Source organism: Gekko japonicus, unplaced genomic scaffold (genome assembly GCF_001447785.1).
Source record: "Gekko japonicus isolate JY-2015 unplaced genomic scaffold, Gekko_japonicus_V1.1 scaffold514, whole genome shotgun sequence".
Lineage (NCBI taxonomy): Eukaryota > Metazoa > Chordata > Lepidosauria > Squamata > Gekkonidae > Gekko > Gekko japonicus.
The window spans coordinates 257,002-280,092 of record NW_015168665.1 but is presented as its reverse complement, the minus strand read 5'-3'; the positions used below and the strand labels follow the sequence as shown (position 1 = coordinate 280,092).

The 23,091-nt window shown below is 45.0% G+C and overlaps 1 protein-coding gene across 3 annotated transcripts in view; it reads right to left on the bottom strand.

Annotated features, from left to right (window-relative positions):
• Positions 1-22,138, bottom strand: part of MITF (microphthalmia-associated transcription factor) — a 197,655-nt gene extending 175,517 nt beyond the window's left edge. For all 3 annotated transcript variants that reach the window (XM_015415296.1, XM_015415298.1, XM_015415297.1), the window contains exon 1: positions 21,866-22,138. In XM_015415296.1, the coding sequence (XP_015270782.1) occupies positions 21,866-21,969 (104 nt within the window). In that variant the 5' untranslated portion in view covers positions 21,970-22,138. The remainder of the gene's footprint in view (positions 1-21,865) is intronic.
• Positions 22,139-23,091: the final 953 nt, after the last annotated feature.

The window sequence follows — 23,091 nt, the reverse complement described above, 5'->3', positions numbered from 1 at the left end:
AAGGTAGAAGCCAATGCAATAAAAGCAATACAAAACAATTCAACCAAGCAGCATAATAACACCTCAATAGGGACCAGGATTTCAAAATTTCCTTGCATAGCAGGCAGAACAGTTGGATCTGCTCTTATACTCTCAAGAGAAACTGCAGACAAAGAACACCTAGAGTCTACAGGCTACAGGAAACTGCAGACAAAGAACACCTAGAGTCTAGAGTCTACTGGTCCATCATTCGAGGACTCCCATAATATTAGAAACGTGTGGTAGTGCTGCTGTGAGAAGTATCACAACTGGGAAAGAACTTCTTTGAACTTGTTACTGATCTCAAGACTTTGGGGGAAAGACTATGGGGGAAAGACGGTAAACTACAAAAAACTACAAAAAGCTAATCATAAAGTCTAGAAATCTACATGGCTGTGAGCACAGCATTCAGTACAGCCACTCATGTCCACATCATGTGACATGTGCAGAAGTCTTAAAATATTAGAATTCCTTTTTTATGAGATTATGCTTCTAGCCTTCTAGCCTTCTTGACTGTGGAGAGGCTGCAATGGAGAGTGACCACTTTAAAAAATCATCATTCGAGGACTCCCATGATATTAGAAACGTGTGGTGGTGCTGCTGTGAGAAGACAGAGGAGGAAAGGACGATGGCGTCAGCCACTGTGGGCTCCAATATCTTCCCCAATATCCTTTTCTTCTCAGACAAGTTCTGTTTTAAAGAAAATTTTATAATATAGCCATTTGTAATATTTTTGTTGCAAATAGTCCATCTCTTCAAAGCCATGCAACTGTGGCTACATACATCCACATATATTAGTGTGTGATATTCCAAGACAGTATGTGGGAAGTACCACAATCAGTACCACTAATCAATGAAACGTCACCAGGTCCCACTGAACACTGCAGGGCCTGCAAGACGGAGCTCTTCCACCAGGCTTTCAACTAGGAGCCGCCCACTACTACCACCAACATCTGTGGAAAAGGGCTGGTCCCAGCCTAGAGATTGAGCCACACTATCGTGAGACGCCGGAAAATCGCTGCATCGGAAATTCTGCAGCGACATCATATAGCACGCCATCCTAATTAACGTAGGAATGATTACTGTGAGCACTTTGATTATTAATGTTTTTAATGTTTTTATGTGGATTTTATGGTACTTGGTACCTGTTAATGTGAGCTGCCCTGAGCCTGTTCGCGGGGAGGGCAAGATACAAATGTAACTCATAAATAAATAAATAAAAATAAATAAACTCAGAAGTCCCAGGAGCTGGGACTCTGGAGACCCTGCGATCCTATCTCAATCAGTACAAGTGCTAGATTACCCCCCCCCCAAAAAAATGACAACTTTTCAACAGAAGAGATGCCACTCACAGATAATACTAAAAGTAAGCATCATGCTGCACAGAAGTGCAATTCTGCAGGACAGAAATGCCCTCAAAATACTGGCCAATGGTCTTTACCAATAGCCCAAGAACAAACAATGTGGATTCTGTGAATTTAGGCAGATCATGAGAGAGAGGGCAGGAAGGGTTGCCTCAGTGTTTAGTTCTAGTGGCCCTTTTTTACACGCCCAGGGAAATGCTGATTGCCACTTTGGGGGGGAGGGTTATCATCTTCTGGGCATGGAACAGCGGTCACTGCGGGTGTGGAGAGGAAAGTATTTGTGAATCTCTTGCATTGTGCAAGGGGTTGGACTAGATGACCCTAGAGGTCTCTTCCAACTCTGTGATTCTATGATTATAAACAATCCTCAAATCGTTTTTTTTTAAATCTTCTTCTAAAATGAGACAACATTTTCCAAAACTGGAAAAGAAGCAAGTGCCTGCTCAGAATGAATAATTATGGCCAATTTGCCCTCTACAGTATGTTTGTTGTTGTTGTCATTGAGTCACAACTGGTTTATGATGACCCTGTAGGGTTTTCAACGCAAGAGACATTCAGAGGTGGTCTGCCATTGCCTTCCTCTGTGCAGCTGCCCTGGTATTTCTTGGTAGTCTCCCATCCAAATACTGACCAGGGCTGACCCTGCTTAGCTTCCAAGATCTGACAAGATTGGGCTAGCCTGGGCTATCCATGTCAGGTATTAAAAAAGCCCTCCCCCCCCAAAAAAAAATGGTAATCTGAAGGGAATTACAGTAAAGGCTTGAGTTCCTTTTGACCTCTCTTGAATGGAATCCTAAAAATCAGCAAGCCAAAAAGCTGTATTAAGCTTTCTTTTTATACAAGGTGATGTTTTGCTTGTATTCACATCAATGTTTCTGTCTCTCTCATTAATCTGAAATTCCAGCATCAGGTTCGCAACTTGGTTCCCCCCCTCCAGGTACCTGATCTGCCATATTAAATCTATTTCATTTTGTTCTGCAGTTCCATGGTTTGCTTAACCTGATCTCTCCTTCAATTTGATGGCAGATGAAAGAACAATCAAAGAAAGTAAAAGCCTATAAAGATAAACAAGGCAGGCTTATGCAGACTCCAGCATTCTCACTTCCTGATTGGCATTCTACCACCTGATTTCCAGTTCAAATTATTTTATAGCTCAGTTCTCATACAGCTTCCTCTCTTGGTTCCAGCATGCAACAAGTTCCTACATCAAATTTTTCTTTTTTTTCCTACTGCCTTCTAGTGGGCTCGATATTCTGCCTTTCATTATTGGACTTGTCGTTCTCTTTGTTGCACTGGCAGTTTCCCCTGCAAACAGTAAAATCACAACTACTACACCAATGTGGCTCTTCCTCTTTTTAATAGAACAAAAAGTATCACCTTTAAGAACAACAAAATTTTATTCTGGGTATAAGCTTTTGTATGCACGCACACTTCTTCAGATACACTAAAACGGAAGAGTCTAACCTCTTTTTGATAATCTGGGTTGATCTAACTTTGGTTGAAAGCTTAGTAACAGCACAATGGTTTTAAATCTCTAAACAATGCCTCAATCTAAAAATGTTTAAATGATGCTTATCTACCCTTCCTCCTGGGAACTCTTTGTACCTCGACTGCTAATTACTTACCTGTAGGGATGTGCACCTGGAAAAAAATAGTATTTTTATTTAATTCCAATTTTGGGAAAGGCATAAAAACTGGTATTCTGGGTTATTCGGGTCCCCAATAACATTTCAATATTTAGATTCCAGGGAGGATTCTGAAATTTTTCAGGTCCATTATTCTCTATGAGGTATCTGTTGTTTCCACACAAATTACACCAAAATTGCCATGATGATCCTGGCCCTGTCTGTCCCCAAATTTCAAGTAGTTTGAATCATGGGGTCCAATTCTATGGGCCCCTGAACAAAGTACCCCCAGACACCCAACTTCTCTGTGTTGTTTCTTATGGGGGGGGGGGATTCCATGCTTTCTCCAGGACAAAGAAGACAATATCCATACACACAATGGCAAACAACCACTGGCCAAAAGCCTCTCAATGCAAACTGAACCAGAAGCCCAACAGAACCAATGTCAAACCAGATGATCCTAGCAGAACCATGGGTCAATGTGGCAAGCCCAACAGAACCACTTTCAAGGCAGAGACTCCAAGACAAACCAACCTGGCAAGCTGATACCCAGACCTGGCAACAAGACACTGACCTAGATACACCATAAAATTGAAGAAAAACAGTCCTGAGAGCCTTAAAATGCTGGCCACAAATATTTCTGTATATTCCCAGATGTTTCAGGAGTTCTTCGGGACCCATTTATCAGTGTCCCCCAAAAAATCTCAAATACCATCCAGACTGAAAAATATTTATATCGTATTTTTATGAGATATATTCAGACCAAAAATATCCAAATGAACATCCCTATTTGATAGTACTTCTTGAAATGTGGAGGTCTGTATGTGAACTAATCAATTAAGCATGATCATGCACAAGTGAGATGCATAATCACACATGAGCTTGATGGCTCAATGCACATTTGAACCCAGCCATAGTCTAGCCATGCACCATACTGACTCTCATAGGAATGTGTTTCTCTTGTGCCACAGTATGCATATTGGACTGGATCCCACAATACAATGGTGGAAGAGAAGTTTTTACTTCTCCATTTAGAAAACTTACATGCTGCCTCTTATCTCGGTCCTTCACCAATCACGGACTGTGAGGTGGGGGGTGGGGAGTGGCGCTATTCGTCCGGAAGGCTTACTCCTTCAGGGCGCTCCTGCTGTTGAAGTTTGAGGGTATTGAGTGCTCCAGCCTTGTGTGGGAAGCCGGGGAGAGTTTGGCTATCTGGCTGGTGTACCATCCGCCTAACGCACCAACCAACAGCCTGCCATCTCTGGTCGAGGCGGTATCAGGCTGGGCATTGGAGTACCCTAGACTGATAGTCTTGAGCAACTTCAATGTCCATGCCGACGATGCAGCCTCTTTAACAGTGATGGACCTGGTGTCATCCATGGTGGTGCTAGGACTCACCCAATTTGTAACGACCCCCACTCATTGGGCCGGGCATACGCTTGACTTAATCTTCGTGGCAGGGGTTACAGTGGACTGGATCACTGCTTTGGCAGTGCCATGATCAGACCACCTTGCCCTGAAGGCCTGGGCAAATGTGTCACCCCGACCCTGTTTGGGCGGTGAGCATATTTTGGCTCACCCGTGGAGCCAAATGGACCCTCAGTGGCGTCAGATGGCTCTGTGAGATCCTATGCCCCCTGGTGGCTCATTAGATGAGCTTGTCAAGGACTGGCACAGTCGGCTCTCGGCAGCCATCGAGATTGCCCCCCGACGCCCTCTCGCTCTAAGCGGGCTCCCTGGTTCACCGAGGAGCTCCGGCTGATGAAACAAGGGCTTAGATGGTTAGAGAGCTGGTGGCAGTGCACCCGCGATGAAGCAACAAGAGCATCCTATAGGACGTTTATGAGATCCTATGAGGTGGGAATCAAAGCCACGAAGAGACAATTCTATGAGGCTATGGTTGCGTCTCCTAGCTCACGCCCAGCACAATTATTTAGAACTATTTGGTTGTTGACAGAGCTGTCGCAGGGCAGACCAAATGCTAGGGAATTGGATATTGGCTGTGAGACTTTTGCAAGCTTTTTTGCAGATAAAGTCCTGCTGCTCCGCCGCAATCTCCTAGCCACAGTTGAGAGAGTGAGCGAACTCGAGTCTCCATGCACACCTTCTGGTTCTAGTCTGGATTATTTCAGTCCACTCAGCCTTGAGGAAGTCGACAGATTGCTTTCAATGGTACGCCCAACCATGTGCAGCCTTGACCCGTGCCCTTCATGGCTTATAAAAGCTGGCTGTGAGGGGCTACGAGGTGCCCTCAGGGATATTATCAACAAGTCAAGGGACTGTTCCCGGGGGCACTCATGGAAATGGTCCGTCCTCTCTTGAAAAAACATCTCTGGACCCGGCTGAATTGGTCAACTATCAGCCGGTCTCCAATTTGCCATATTTGGGCAAATTACTTGAGAGAGCGGTGGCGATTCAGTTGCAGAGCTTTTTGGATAATACTTCCATGCTAGACCTGTTTCAGTCCAGCTTCTGGCCAGGTCATGGGACGGATACGGCACTGGTCGCACTCACAGATGACCTCCGAAGGCATCTGGATCGAGGAAGTACGGTGGTGCTGTTGCTGTTAGATCTGTCAGTGGTGTTGACACCGTCGACCATCAGCTACTGATCCACCACCTTGCCGACACTGGGATTCAGGGGCTTGCCTTGCAATGGCTTGTCTCCTTTCTCCAAGGTTGGGGACAGAGGGTAGCATTAGGGGAGCAGACATCCCAGAGGTACCCACTGGCCTGCAGGGTTCCTCAAGGGGCAGTACTGTCCCCAATGTTATTTAACATCTACATGTGCCCCCTCGCCCAGATTGCCCAGAGTCATAGGCTAGCTTGCAATCAATATGCAGATGACACCCAGCTATATCTGTTGTTGGGCAGTCAGTCCAACTCTACCCCAGATGACCTGGAGCAGGCACTTTGTGATGTGGCGAGCTGGCTTAAACTGAGTCAATTGAAATTGAATCCAACAAAAACAGAGGTCCTGTGCCTGAGCTGGAGCGGACCAGGGGTAGGGACCCCACTACTGATCTTTGATGGGGTGCCATTGGTGCCAGCGCCAAGGGTTAGGAGTTTTGGGAGTGCTCCTTGACAATATACATCCTTGTCATGCTCCTTTTCCTATGCTAAACCAATCAGTTGTTCCATATCCGATTCTACCTGTCGCTTCTTGACCCTTATACAGGTTTCTCAGGAGACATATGAGGGTCTGGTACTCCCATCTCTTAACTGAAGGAATATTTCATTGGGAACATTTGGCTATACAATCTCAGGAGAATATATAGTTGACCAGAGAGAAGTACCACTGGACATGTGATTGCACTGGAGGTTTCATTTGTATTTTTGCCCAGTGGTTAAACTTTGGAACAATTGTGTTCTGGTCTTTATTTAATATTTTGTATATGTATGATTGTATATATTTTTACATATTAGCCAATATGTTCTATTTGCATTAGACCTCTGAGGAAGGCCTGTGAAGGCCGAAACGCATTAGGTCTACTTCATCAGTCTTTGTATTTTTATATTTGTATATGAGGTATGAATGGGCCCTTATCTGTGATTTTAATTTGTGTTTAATAAATACATGTATATTTTTGTATGTTTCATAATTAGATTTTTAGAGTTGGCCTTCTCTCTATTCGAGACCACATCCAACCTGTGCTGAAGGCACTGCACTGGCTGCCAATAGCTTACCGGATCCGTTTCAAGGTTCTGGTTTTGACTTTTAAAGCCCTATATGGTCAGGGGCCTGCCTACTTGAGGGACCGTCTTTCCCCACATGTGCCCCAGAAAGCACTGAGGTCAGGAACACAGAACCGCCTGACTCTTCCATGCCCGAGAGACATCAAGTTGGCTGTTACTAGAGTCAGGGCCTTTTCAGTGGTGGCTCCATGCTGGTGGAATGAGCTCCCGGATAACACCAGGGCCCTGCGGGACCTACAGTTCTGCAGGGCCTGCAAAACGGAGCTCTTCCACCGGGCTGTCGATTAGGAGCCACCACTGATGAGTGGGCCACTGGCAAATGCGCCACTGGAATACATCTCGGCCCGCATGAAACATTGGTTGGTTATTGCCTCTGTACATTGTATGCCGCCATCATCATCATTAGTACTGTTCAACTGCTTAGGCAGTTGTATTTATACTCTATTGCATTTTAATGTATTTATTGTTTTAGTGTTTTTAATGTTGTTAGCCGCCTTGAGTCAGTGCTGTGGCAAGGCAGGATACAAATTGAAATAATTAATAAATAAATAAAATAAGAAGACCAGCTCATGGTGGCTTACAGCTACTTTATGTAACTTGCACAACAGATACTGCAAGATCAAGGGAAGATTTTTAATTTCTGACCAAAAGGCTATTAGATGCTGTCATTACAGCCCAATCTGCAGGTACTACATGATTACACCATTATGGGGAGCAGAGCTGCTAAAATATACCTTGCACAAGTGGAAACTCAAGATGGGATACAGTCAAGTTGTCTTAGCACACAGGCTACTTGCAATGACTTGGCATCTCCACTTGTGCAAGAGATCTTGCATGAGCAGAAATTTTCCATGGGATCAAACCCTTTCTCTTTGGACTTCTCTCCCCAGTCAAAGACTAACACAGAACAGCAGGACATTCCACCCAGGCACTCTCCAAGAGTAAGAGACCCGATATAGAGCTAAATCATATATTTTCTTAGTTTGCAGCATAGAAACAAAGGCTAAAATATACAGGATCCTTCCCTTAGATTATGGAGTAACATGGGACGTACTTCCGATTAGACCAGCTTAGGTTGCTCCCTAACTTTGACCAGTGTTTTGGTTTCAACAAAGTTGGAAACAATCAGCAACAACCACATATTCTACATTCTGACCACAGAAAGGCAGTCCAACTCAGGAAATGTTTCCTCATCCAAGTTAAACGTTTAGGCAGACCTCATCACATATCCAATAAGGTAGGCAGCATTCTACACTGTAACTTCAACTGAAAAAGAAGTAGCCTCCAACTCTAACAGATCAGTTCACACCTGAGTTCTGCAAGGACACATTCAGCCTATTTGCACACTGAAAGTTTGTTCATTCTAACCAAGAGCTAGAAAATACTATGTTTGCAAAGCTCAGTTACAAACAAAGGAGCAGCTTCACATTTATGCCCTAGTTACAACAAGATCAGGGGGGATAAAAAAAACCTGACTGCAACAACTACCGTACCCCTTTCCACCAATCCACCCAGGCAAGAGACACATGTTCAAATGGTGTGAACATAGTGCTGTATTCAACACACTTACAAAAGAGGATCCCATGCAGTGTTACACACAAGTATGCCAAGCAGGGAAGATTCTCCCATGCTTTGGATATGTATTCTATATGTAGGGTAGAGACACAGAGGTACCAAACTGACAGCACAATTCACAGGCCTCTCCTTTTAAAGAAAGCAACAAGTCCCAGTGCAAGGGTTGGGTATGCAATTCCAGCTCACCAACCGGCTCGGTGACTTCTATCTTTCGTCCATATTGGTTTTATAGTACTATCAGGGGAGACGACATTCTTTGATTATTAGTATAGCCATAAACAGTGCCTAATTGCCCATATGCAGCCCAGTTTTACTGCTGTGTTACTTTGGTGGCAGAAAGTAGCTGCGAACTACATAGAAACAGGATTTGTAATAAAAACGATCACAGATCTGAGGCAATTCTGACACCATGAATTTTCCCCCCTTCCAGCTCCAGATATTTACACCATAGTTTGAACTACCAGCATACTCCCACACACACCCCCAGGGGCTTTTTAATCATCAATTTTAACACATTATGTAATATTCTGGAAAACGATGATGGAAACCAACACACTTTTTGTTCTCTATTGTATGCCTAGACATTATTGGAAAAAATGAATTTATACACATAGCGAACCCTCACATGATTATAATTAAGGGGAACACGTGCACTGAATGCAACTTCCATTATGAACAGCATTAAATGAAGCAATCATCTCCGCAAGCCTCTCTGTTGACTCACACTGGAAGTGGTAATTGACATGTGGCAGCCCTACACTTCTTTCCCTCGACACCATAGAATGAATCTGTGGGCGATGTGGGCGAGAGGACCTAGGAAAGATTTTTTTTTAAGCAATTCGCTCCTTCGGAGGGATTAAAAAAACAACTGGGTGCAAAATGGAATTTAAATGGATCTGTCAGAAGCAGATACTCTACGGATGCCAGGCATTATTATGATGAAGCAGTAACCCAACTATTTAAGCAATTAAACTGATTAGGGATAATTAAACATTAAACAGTGGATGATGATTGAACTCCTGTGGTATTCACCACCAGAAATGAGTCCATTGTGAACTCCTACACCTTGTTCTTAATATAGAATGCCTCTCTTATCCTGTCCACTGTAAAAGGTGTGGGCTTCAGTCTCTATTGCCACCGTCTACAGAAAACAGTGAACAGTTTTTGTTCAGAATAACCAGATAACCACAGTAAGCAAGAGGTAGCATACACAATCCCAGATTTTCTCTTTCTTTTAAAGGCTAAGGTGCTGGAAGAACTCGAGTGATGGAGTTTTCCAGTGTGGTACTCTGGCCAGAATATTCCCCATGCACTGCTAATGGGCATTCCTCATTTCAATGAAACTGGCGAAGAAACAGTTCTTCGTGGACCCAACAACTACAAACCTGTACAAGCATTTAATCCCATGGATTTTACTGGAAACTATGACAATCAAACAGAACATAGTTAGATCTCTGGCTATGATTTTTTTTTTAAAGACCTTGGATTAGACTAGCCAGGATTCCTGCACTTGTTTCCAGAGAATCTGGAAACACTGCGTAGCCTGTATCGCTCCTCAGCTAGACATATAGCCAGCTAGAGTTTGCATATGCAAGCACGCTATTGAAGAACAATGTTCTTCCAGTTTATTCTCTCTACTCCTACACCACAAAAACAGAAAAGAATGAATGGAAGCTGTAAACGGCTAAAACATTGTTAAAATTAACCTTTAAATTGTCTGTGACACTTTTTGGTGGAAGACCTCTCGACTTGCTTATTCTGAGAAAATCCAGGTTTTAGTAAATGAGGGCTGCAGAACCAGAACAGTTATCCTGTACCCTAAGATGTCATCGAACCCAAGGAAAGCGGCAATATTCCTCAGCTCCTTTGCAGAGGAGCCCAAACACTAGCAGGGCATCCATGCTGAAGTAGTTGGCCATGAAGACTCCACAACTTGCATCACAGCCCAGCGAAACAAGAAGAAAAGGGGAGGTGTGGCAAAAATAACCAGGTTTGTGCAATGAAACCATTCACACAAATGGCTTGCCAAGAGGCACAGCCTTCCTCATAACTGCTCTGGTTATGTGAACTGGGTCTCAGTAGCAAGAAGTCAAGAGACAGGCTGCCTGCCATATTTCTGTTATTTAGCACTGTTTTTCTAGAACTCCACTGATCCATAAAACGTAAATGGATTAATGTTAGACATTCAGAGAACATACACCACAGCTTTTATTATATATACACACATACAAGCAAGCTTGATAATTTGTTTAATATGGATTACCATATCCATGTTTGTGTAAAGTGACATCAAGTTGCAGCCAGTTTATAGCAACCCCATAGGGTTTTCAAGGCAAGAAACATTCAGAGGTGGTTTGCCATTGCTTTCTTTTGTGTAATAACCCTGGAATTCCTTGGTGGGCTCCCATCCAAATCCTAACCCAGGCTGACCACATAGAAAAACTCAAAACTGACATGGAGCGCTATATCATAACAGCCTTTGTGTAAATAAGAATCACTAACCTAGCAGGCTGGTAGATGTTCATTATATGACACAAACCCATTGCCAGAAAGATAAGTAGGGATGGGCACAAACCAGGAAATTGTGGTTTGGTTTGGGGCATGCCTGGTTCATGAACCACAAACCATCATGAACTTTTAGCTGCCAAATGAACTGGCTTGGTTTGTGGTGTGGTAGAACAGCACCCCAGCATGCTAGAAACACCAAACTCGCAGGAGATTTCCAGGTGACTCTCCTGTACCTGCTCTCCAAATTTGGTGAAGATTGAATTTACGGGGTCCAAGTCACAGCCCTGCCAAAGAAGGTGTCCCCAGAAAAGTGCTTTCTGGGGAAATGATAGGTGCAGGTTCAGGAGGTTCAGGATTGTACAGAATGGACCCTGTGCAAGCTAGAGACATAAAACTCACAGGGGACCTCCCCCTGATGTTCCACCACATTCTCACCAAGTTATGTACAAGTTTGATTTAGGGGGTCCAAATTATGCCCACCCAAAGAAGTTGCCCCCAGGAAAGTGCTTGTGGGGGAAATGTCAGGCACAGTTTCAAAAGTGCAAGCTACATAGATCAAATGCACAGCGAACCTATTGGTTTTTCCAAGGCTGGAGAAATCTGATCCCATGTTGCTTAGAAGTTTGGTAAACATTATTATTGAGCAGAGACAGCCTATCTGGAAATGTATCCATTCACAAACCACCATAAACAGCTTAAAAATTTGTGTAAAGTTCATGCCAGTTGACCTTCCATGAACTGCACTTTGCAAACAATGAACCAGCCAAAATTCATCACAAACTTTAGCTCATGAGCCAGTTTGTACCCATCCATAAAGACAGGATTCATCCATTTTGAAGTGTTCCAGACTCTACACTTAAATATCCACAAATTCCTTTTGCCCATGCACAACTGCTATGATTCTGAAGACCCATAAGGGAAGTGCCCACTGATATTTTTACTAGTTGGTGCAGCCAGTTTACTGTTGAACTGTAAAAGGGAATTCACAGAAGATGCAGTTTTCCTAAATCACAGATCTTGTGATTTTTCTAAACATGTAGGCGGAAATATAACCTTTCTGTAGTTCCTCCCTCCGATGTCATAGTGTTCACATGAGTAGCCTACTCATGTGAGCAGTTATGCTTTGGTAGGAAAGACAGAAGCAGTAACAATTGTATCAGAGATGCAGAAATAAGGAGAGCCAACACCTTTAGATGGTATAATGAAAGGGCCAACTATATTTATTTTACATAAGTCATCAGAGCTGGCAAACAAATCCCATTCCATACCTAGCCACAGTGTGGGTGATTGGTGGAATACAGGAGAATAATGCTTTCTCTTGGCTACAGGCAAGGCCATCCTGGCCCAAGCACTGAATCATCAAAGGAGACGTGCCATTTCTTTCCCCCCTAGCCATGAGGTCTGTTTGTTGAGGATAAGGGAATCCCTCGCTTAGTTACTTTTCCATATCCATGAAGGCACTAATGCCCCAAGCTTCTGGTCTGAGAATTGTCCCTTCACTTTACAAAGTATGCCTCCAGGTGCTCACCTAGGCTTTACTACTTACTAGTCAACCCATGCCAAAGATGGGGCGGGGCAGGGCAGAGGACAGTTTCTTAAATGCCCTTTCTCTGACCTGCTCTCCCCCCCCCCCCCAAATGCTGCACATGGGATGCATCATGTCAGGCTGGCCAGCTCCCTCTTTCCACTGGCCCTAACAAAGCCTGCTCCCTTCCCCTGTACACTTCACCTCAGAGCAACATTTTCACATTTGAAGTACCATGCAAAGACCATCTGAAGCAGCCTCCCTACGGCAGTTAATTTCTCACAGCTGAGGTTCTACGCACAAACCCATGACCCAGCATGAACCACTCTTGAAGAGGCTTCTCATTTCCCACTCCCTGTGAGGAACACTTACTGCCACCATAACAGAAGACAGTAGTACAAAGTTTTGAGTCTAGTGACAGCTTTAAGACCAACACAGTTTAATCCTGGGTATAAGCTTTTGTGTGCACGCGCACTTCTTCAGTTACCAGATCCAGTACTGTCACTGCATGGAGATGATGCCTCCTGCCTCAACTATACGACACTCTCATCTTGTTCTGCGCTGTCATCACCAGTTGCACCCAAGGAAAGGGGGGGGGGACACAGCCCATCAACACCAATGTCTTATTTGCAGAGGCGGAAGAAAAGCTTTCATGAGTGCTTTCTGAATCCCTGGATTCAAAACAGAGAGTTTCTGCAAAGTGAACAAAAAAATTAAAAAAGGGAAAGCCCAGATGCGCTGAAGAATGTGGGTACCATTCTGCTCTATTGCCCAACCGCCTATATTTATGGCTTGCATGCACATGGGATGACAAACTAGGGATTGTCATTATGGGGAGAACCTTGGGATAGTGTGCTCCCTCTCAGCCATGGCTTATTGAGTCACTTCTGCATTTGCAACAAGCCATAGTTTCATCCCAATCACAACTGCTGAGTCACATCCATGGCGGTGGAGGCCCCTGAGCACAAGGCCTGTTTGTGTAGTGAAATAAAACAGAAGTCCAGTGGCACCTTAAAAAGAGATCACCTCTTCAGGTGAAACTTATTTATTTTATTTATTTATTTGCATTTTTACCCCGCCCTCCCCATGAACGGGCTCAGGGCGGCTTACACAGGGGCACAAGCCCATACATAAAACAATATAAAACAGTAAAAACCATTAAATCACAACAAACAGATAAAGTGCTCCATACAGACAAGATGGTCTCTGAGGATGGTAACAATCATTTCCTTAGGTGAAATTGTCCTGTCGATGGTCCAAGCCAGTCCAGCAGCATCAGTGCCGAGCAAATTTATGGCTGTTCTTCTGGGGACCACTCCCAACCCCGTTGCTTCAGTTGTGGTAGTAGTAGAAGTGGCGGCCCCTATATAAAAGCCTGGCGGAAGAGCTTCATCTTGCAGGCCCTGCGGAACTGCATAAGGTCCCGCAGGGCCCTGATCTCCTCCGGGAGCTCGTTCCACCAGGTGGGGGCCGCCACTGAGAAGGATCTGGCCCTGGTTGCAGCAAGCTTTACCTCCCGGGGGCCTGGAATCACCAGGCAATGTTGCGTCCCCGACCGAAGTGCTCTTGGGGGTATGTATGGGGAAAGGCGGTCCCTCAGGTAGGTCGGACCCTGGCCATATAGGGCTTTAAAGGTAAGAACCAGCACTTTGAAGTGGATCTGGTACGCTATTGGCAGCCAGTGCAGCGCTTTCAGCCCAGGCTGGATGTGCTCCCATTGGGGGAGACCCATCAATAGCCTGGCCGCCGCATTCTGCACTAGCTGCAGCTTCCGGATCTGCGACAAAGGCAGCCCCATGTAGAAAGCATTACAGTAGTACAGCCTTGAGGTGACCGTCGCATGGATCACTGTAGCAAGGTCATCACAGTCGAGGAAGGGAACCAACTGCCGAACCTGCCTAAGATGGTAAAATGCAGATCTGGCAGTGGCTGCCACCTGGGGCTCCATAGTTAAGGAGGGATCCAGGAGCACTCCCAAACTCCTAACCTCCGGCGCTAGTGTCTAGAGTGCTGTGTCTAGAGTGAGCCATGAAGTCAAGCTAATGTATTGAAGCTTCTCCTTCTTTAAACCATCCCCCTGATTGTGGAAAGTGTTGTCAAGCTACAGCAGACTTATGGAGACCCTATGGGGTTTTCAAGACACAAGATGCTTAGAGGTGGTCTGCCACTGCCTGGCTCTGCATAGCAACCCTGGACTTCCTTGGTGGTCTCCCATCCAAGTACTAACCAAGGCCAGCCCTGCTTAGTTTCCAAGATCTGATGAAGTCTGGACACCCTGGACCACTCAGGTAAGAGTAACAATCCTCCTGCTAGCAATTATATTTAACTACAAGGATGTGCTTTAGTTATAAGGTGGCTGACGTTTTTCAGTTAAATATATCAGTTTTTGAAATTTCACTTCTGTTCCTCTAAGACACAGCTTGTTACACTGAAGCTCTGTTCCTCAATATAAGCACATGTGACCTGTTCTAAATAAAGAATATTTTCCACTTCTTGCACAACTGGAACAGATATAAACGAACGGCAATGCAGAACTACACAAGAGTTTGCAACATCTGAAGATCCTTTACTTGGGGGGAAAAATCACACTGATTTGAAAAGCTCTGTGTTACCTACAGCAAGCAGATGAATAGGCCACTGAGAACCCCAATGTAATTAGAGCAAATTTAATCACATTACATTTGTCTTAATTATTAGCATAGTGTAGAGCTTCAAAAACAGTCCAGTTTCAGAGCTAGTATCTGCTGCAAAACCAGCTTCATCTATCTAGCCTCACGGATCTAATCTCATCTACAGAGCATTCCAGAGTATGAACAGTTTCCAATATTACTTTTTAAGGGCAGGGACTGTAATCATTATAACCATATACAAGCCAGCCTATCAGCAAGCCTTCTTAGCCACTGGCTACACTTGTGTGATGTAATGGAATCTTTACAAGCATTCTAACTGCCGTGGTAAAACCGTCAGCAACCCATCACTGATAAAGAGCACTGCTTCTGGGAGAGCAGAGAGAGTCAGATTTTAGACTAGGCAAGACCACAAATATATAAAAATGTTGCAAACAATCTTTGGAGCACTCAATAAAGAGCACAGAGGTTTCAACACCTGAGCGGGGCTATGCAATTGGACAGCTGCAGGTCAGCTGGTGCTCTCAAACAAAGCACCATTCTCCAGAAGCTATGCCAGCGTTAACTTTTTGCCATCTGATTCTGGCTGCAGACAGGAACAAGTTTCTTTTCACCAGAACTGCTCTTCTAGTATGAGGACTTCTTGCTTACTGAGAAAGCTGGCATGTTCAAGAGTGAAACGGATGAGGAATGGGTGCAGCACATAATTCAGGAGCACTCCTGTGTTCAATGGCTGGGCTAGAGGTTGGGAGCCGGGGGGGGGGGGGGGGGGAGGCTGAGAGTATGTATGATGTATTTGTCTTCCAAGGGACTAATGAAGATGAAATAAATGTGTTCCAGGGTGACCATCAAGTAAACCAGAGACCACAATAGTGATGCTGTGGTACATTTGGGGACATCCCAATGACCACGAGGTTATTACTTGCCTTCTCAGCACTTAGAAGGCTTCCCCATGTTATCTTTAGGAGATTTTCAACATTGGACTACTTCCACTAGATTCAGTACAGAGAAATAATGGCATGTAGTCTCTTACCAGGACATGACTACTACTTTCCAAAGTTTTAGTCCACAACTAGAAAACCCTCCCTGCTACTATCGACATCTGATGGCTCCTTCTTCCAGACCCAGCCTTACCTGAAGCTGTGCCCACAAGCCTAATCTTCATCTCTTGTTTACAACAGTCATGGCATTCAGCAACACATTGCATTGTGAGAGTTGTGAAAGTAAAGAACTATTCAACTATTATTCTGACAAACTAGTACTTTGAATTATTGGCAAAAAGTTCTTGCTCAAGAGCTTGTCACCACTACCCAGACAAGACTAACAATGCCATTGACTTCAGTGGACTTAGAAGGGGGTAACTCTGGTTAGGAAGGGACTACAAAATGTCATCATGTGAACAAAGTCTTTTAACACAAAAATTCAGTTTGGTCAAGGGTATGAATACCAACAATTGTTATTCTCAAGTTAGTAAGAAAGAATCATAAAGTGGGCTTCTCTGATTCTGTCTATTCTAGGTTCAGTTTTCTTTTTCCCCATGAATTGTTTGTCCCACATCTCAGCCTCTAAAATATTTACCATCCTCGTTTATTTATTTATTTATTGCATTTGTATCCCTCCCTCCCCGCAAACAGGCTCAGGGCGGCTTACGTTGATCAGTTCAGTGTACCTAGTCCACATAAAACATGTAAAACAATCATACAATTAAAGTGCTCGCAGTAATAGTCATTCCTTCATTAAATTAAGGTGGTGTGTTTTAAGATGTAACACCGAAGTTCCCAACTCAGCGATCGTCCAGTCTCCCACAATGATGTGGATTGATTTCCACGCTGGGGCCGGCCCTTTACCACAGATGTTAATAATAGTGGTAGTTGGTAGTAGTGGGGGGCGGCTCCTAATTGAAAGCCTGGTGGAAGAGCTCCGTCTTGCAGGCCCTGCAGAACTGTAAAAGGTCCCACAGGGCCCTGATCTTCTCTGGTAAAGAGCCGCCACTGAAAAGGCCCTGGCCCTAGTAATGGCAAGCCTGGTGTCCTTAGGGCCTGAAATAATCAATGTTGTGACCCCAACCGTAGTGCTCTCTGGGATATGTATGGGGAAAGGCGGTCCCTCAGGTACTTTCAATCAGTGGGGGGGGGGTTTGCCCTCCTCTTTATTGTTCATCTTCATCCTAAGCCTATCATCTGCTTGTCTGGTCACCAGTTCCTCCATTACACTGGGAAACTTCAGCTTTGTTTCCCTGCTCCCAGTGCAGTCTTCCGCAATCTTTCTAATAACTCTGCCATTTCAAACTAGATGATTACTTACTGTCCTAAAATAAGTCTTCCCAAAACGGAATGTTTCCTCCCTTTCTCCCAAAATTTCTATAACACAACTTTTCTTCTGTTTTCCAGTTATGCATACTACTGTGTTCACATCCAACATCAACAATACCGCCCACATGCAATTCCTCAGTTACTTTTAAATCCACCTTCTGCACTACAATACCATACCACCTTGATCTAAGCTGATTACATTCTGCTACAATTACTACAAAGGACTTTTTAAAATCTTCATTCTCAGAGCAACTGAATACTTACAACACAATCCAATCTCTCACTGGAACAGAGTGAAGAAGACATAGGGTCCCCCCTGGTCGCTGGCAAGGGGGTAGAGGGTAGGGTTGCCAGATCCAGACTGGGGAACTCCTGGAAATTTGGGGCTGGAGCCTGGGGAGGACAAGGACCTCAGTGGGGTACAACGCCATAGAATCCACCCTCCAAAACATCAATTTTCTCTGGGGGAACTGATCTCTGTAGTCTGGAGATTCTGTAATTCCGGGGATCCCCAGGTCCTACCTGGAAGCTGGCATCTCTACAGGATGCCATACAAGTCCCCTTGTAGTGAAAGATCTCAAAAATATGCCAGTACTAGGGGATCTTAGGTGACAGAGAACTTGGCACAGTCTCACTTGCTCGCATAATCCCATTGGCACAGGCCTCAGAATGGGCTGTCACTGAGGTACGGCATAGGACTTAGTATCTAGTATACCCTCAGATCACAGCCCAAACCCAAAGAGAGACAGTAGAAATGAAAACTCTCCGCAGAGTCCAACTGAAAAACAAAAATCACTCTTCCCCCACTTCCTCCCACTCTGCCTTCACAGCATAGTCAAGTATAAGATTCTGACTACACTGCATTGCTTTTATGCCGACATTAGCAGAGGCCTACATCTCCACCAGCCATAGTTAATCACCTTTTTTCAGTCTTTCACCAGTACATGTTATTCTGCTCATTTTTTGTTAAGTGTGATGTTCTCCCACTGAAAGCCAGAGTAGCTTGATTTCCACTCAGTCAGCCATGAAACCAAACACTCATTCCCAGGCTGCTTTCACACACTGCTGGATAATGCATTCTCGGTTCACTATAGCAATTGTTTGTAACTGGATTTTCCTGTGTGAAACAGCTGTTAACAGTTGCTATAGTGCATTGAGAACGCATTATCCAATGGTGTGTGAAAAAAGCCTCAGCCTAGCCTACCTCACAGGACTGTTTTGAGGATACAGTGGAATAGGGGAGAATCACGTATGCTCCTCCGAGCTCCTTGGAGAAAAGGCAGGACTAACATGTGTGGTTATGCTGACCCCCTGCTTCCCATAGCAGGCACCACAGACGTAGGATTGTGATGGAATGTTAATGCCTCCATTTGTTTTGCTCATTCTTCCGTTTCTTCATGACTTTCTCTCCAAGTTCCTCATATATAATATCATCCTCACCATATTTGAAGACTAAGCATTTCACCATCTGGTCACTCTCCAAAATGGTTATTGGGCCCTGCCTAATGAAAAATCCATTTATTTACTAAGATTCTACTCCTGAAAAACCACAGATCTGAACTTCTACAGGAACACAGGTGTACTGTTGTTCACATCATGGCTTATGTAGTTTTTTAAAACACACACTCTACATTCTTGGGGATAATTCACAGCAGAACCTAGTTGACATTTGTCCAATTAAGTCAGCACTTGCGTTGACTCTGATGTGTGCAATGTTTTCAACGCAATTTAAGAAAATTATCTGTAAACATGTTTTTACTATCAGAATAAAGAGTAACCTTTCAAAAAGCTCAATCATTACAAATAAGACATGGTAGCTTGGCCTGCCTTCAAATCAGATATAGAGAGTGCTGACAAGAAGAAAAATGCCCCAAAGAATTACTATTATTTTCTACAACACCATACCATAAGGTCTCTACCTTCATTATTTCAAGTATAATGTACACAGAAGGTTCAAATCACTTTTTGGATATCAATACAGGAAAAGAAAGTTTTGCAGACTTCCCAATCTGAAAGCCATTACAATTGCAGGGCCAACAGACAGAGACTTGGTGCAGTCAACCTGGCTGCTACATCAGTTCTGTGAAACCTCGGCCTTTGCCCCAGTGGCACAGTTAGATTTTTCATACTCTGAGGCCAGGCACATTATTGGCGCTCTGCTTTTCCTGCTCCTTCCTCACACACAAAACAAATAAATATAGATCCGATTACGAAATGATGCGATTGTACACCCAATTTTATCTTCACTCTCTGGCTGGCACCCATGAGATTTCAGTAAGTACTCTTTAACATAAGAGGTGCCCTACTGAATCAGACCAGTGGGGGTCCATCCAGTCCAGCATTCTGTTATATACAATGGCCAACCAGTTGTCCTGGAAAGCCAACAAAGCGGGCACAGAGGCCAAGGCCTTCCCCAGATGTTAACTTCTTAGCATTGGTAGTCAGAGGCTTACTGCTTCTGGATACGGAAGTTCCTTTTAGTTATCAAGGCTAGTGAAATAAATGATGCTTCACATGTAGATTGGCAAGTGTGTTTATTTTCATCTGATGAAGAGAGCTGTGTTTCTCAAAAGTTTGTGCTACAATGTAGTTTGTTAGCCTTAAAGGTGCTCCTGGGCCTTTTATTATTTTCAGGTAGATTACCAAACTGGAGAATAAACCATACACACACACACAATTATATATATAAGTTTCCTGCTAACTAAGCAGACATGTAGAATATCCAAACAATCAGAAGAAAGAGGTTTATATCCCACCCTGAATGTGGACTCACAATTAGAAAAGTCAAATGGTCAGGTACCTGTCCCTATCTCATTTTCATCCCAGCCTTGCTCCAAGGAGCTCATGCATATTTATCCCCTCCTCCATCTTATCCTCACAACAACCCTGTAGAGTAGGACAGGTTATGAGAAAGTGATTTCAACAATTGTCAGCCAGCAGGCTTTTTGGGGACTCCGTGGCCCTAGTCCAGCACTCTAAACATTCTGCCCTGCTGGCTCTTGAGCACTTCAAGGTCTTTTTTTCTGCCAGAGGGAATGTCTAAGAATGCTTTCAGGCTACAGGTTAGTAGGTTATTTGTCAACAGTGAAAGTGCACATTATATCTATCTGGCATTAACAGCATTCGCACAGCACAAGTAAAGCTTCTGAGCCCTGGCTGAGCTTTTCAGCCCCATCACTCTAGCTTGCTGCTCTAACATAACACAGGCTAGCCCATCTGAACCCTTTCAGATCCTTGCCTGTCCACTGAAATGAGTGCATTTATTCATCCACACGACCACTCTTGGGGGACGCACCGAACAATTCCACATTATAGAAACCCTGTGAGGCAAAATACAACCAGCCTGCCCAGCACGTTCCCCGAACAAAAAGATGAACAGTCCTCTCTCTCTGTTTCATACACATTAAACTATTAGTGGAAGTCTGTAACTCCCAGCCAAGGCCAAATAATGCCTCTGGTGAGAATAGCCAACAATGCCCTTTACATAATACCAGCCACCGGGCCTTGGCCCCTCCTCCCTCGCCCAAACAGTAACACAGGCTAAACAAAACTGCTATTATGACAGGAGCCACTCACTAAATGGCTGCCTTTATCACTTCAACTGCAAAGGATGTTTCCTTTCAATATATGTATTTTTAAAACTTTTTTTTTAACAAACAGGCTGATTCAGCAGTACACAAAGTAAACACACACCCCTTCTTCTTCTGTAACATTCCCCTCTTCTCTCTCCCACTCCCTTTCAAAGGGCCACTCGCTGGACCAATAAATAATCCACCTTTGTGGGAAAACCAACTCCACGAGCTGCTGACGCTCTGCTTTGCCAGGCACGCTTCTGGCACCTCGCCACCGTCTTTGCCACAAGCCTTCTCCACTCTGGCACAGGGCATATCCGTGCCAGCCCATCTACATCCTAGACCCAGCGCAAGCAGTGAAGAAGCCCATGCAAGCCCCAAGGGCAAAAAACAAGATGGGGAACATTTTCCACTGGACAGTAAAGGCTCCTTTGGTACCAGGAACCTCTTGGGAACAGTACGACTTGGACCGGGGGGGAGCTAAAACGGGAGGTTCTAGTCAATTGGGGGGAGTAAACGATGAAGGGAATTGGAAGAACTGAAAGGCGATGAATGTTAATATGACATAGAAATGATGTTAAATACAGAATTTAATTAAAAAAATAAACGGGAGGAGGGAGTTGTAGGGAGGAGTGGAAAATACATAGAGGGAGAGAAAATGAGAGGGATCAAGGAAGGGCAAGGGTGAGAGAGGGAGAAAAGTTACATATGAAAACGGCATGCGAAAGGAAAGGAGGAAGACGAAGGTGGAAGGATGGGAAAGGGGGCGGGCTGAAGATCTTACACGTGGATCGGCGACCCCCTTTCCGCCCGACAAGCGCAAGGCAAGAACTCCGGGGGATAAACAAGAGACGCTCAAGGCGGCGCGCTCCCATCCTCCCTACCAAGGCAGGTGGCAGCAGCGTGCATTTTCCACTCCGTATTCGCAACGGTGGGTATAAACGCACAACCGGGGGGAGGGGGGGGAGTTATTCCAGATTAGCCGGCGCAAGGGACGAAAAGGGCGCGAGGGGGAGAGCGACGCGGCGCGGCTCTGTCCCTCACCTGTTTTTCAAGGGCTGGCTTTTCAGCTCATAGTAGGTCTTCGGCTCCTCGTGAAACTCGTCGCCCACCTCAAAGTCCGGCACGATGCCCGATTCCGCCTGCATGTCCCTCTCTCCGTCCCCCGCTGCCGCCGCCGGGCACCAGAGAGAAAGGGGAGGGGAAGGCAAAAAAGACCCCAAGGTCCCCTCTCCCCGCGCGCGCACAAGCACAGCCCGCCCGGCGCCCTCGCGCAGTTCGCCTCGCACCCGGGACTTCTGCCGCCACTATAGCCGCCACCGAAATCCTCGCTTGACTGTGCCTGTGCCTATTGCCAGCTCCTCAATGCCCTCCCCCTCGCGCACACCCTCCTCTCGGAGCTTCCTGGGACATGTAGTCCACCGAGGCCTGGTCCGCTTGCAAACTTCGTAGCCGTCGCACTACGACTCCCACGGAGCGACGCGCTCGTGACGCAAGGAGTGGGCGGGGCGCAGAGAGGCAGCAGCTTGTGTCCTGTCAATGTCAGCAGGAGCCCCTTGCCAAGGGTATAGCGGAGCGGGCCGGAATCCTGGCCGGAGGGCAGAGCTCCGTTTTTGAAACCGGGGCTGCTGGGGGGGGGATCAGACTTTGCAGGGAGACTGAAACGAAGAAATTCTTCTTAGTGGTGTTCTGGTGACTGCACTTTGCACATGATCAGAGATGCCCACACCTTTGTAACTAAATTACCTTTTTAGAAAATCCCGAATGTGTGGAAGCAAGCGATGAAGGGATGACCCTGCACATGCTCAGAGGTAGTTTTTTTTCCTCCCCAGTCACTGTATCATCCTCGTGGAAAATAGGTCCCATAGCTAAAGTGCTGGTGCACTATGAATCAAATTAATGAGAGCAGTTGTAAAGCGCCTTCATGGTTAAGAGCACTTGACATAGATTGCTGCTGTAATTCTTACAACACCCTTGTAAAACAGGCTGACATATGTTGCTTTTCTGTAATCCTTGCAACAGGTATTGTTAGGTAGACCAATATCCCCGTGTTACAGAAGGGAACACGGAGACTGAAAAAGAGCGACTCGCTTAAGGCCACCTAGTAATTTGGACTGGAGGTCTTGTTGATGGCAGCCCATTCTATTAGCAACTTTACTGCAGCAACTTTAATTAAGACTTGTGGTGCTGAAAATGCCCTGCATCCTCACATATTTGAAAAATCTCCTTTTCTTTTCATCTTGTCTGAACAGCCCTTGCTTCAGAAATGT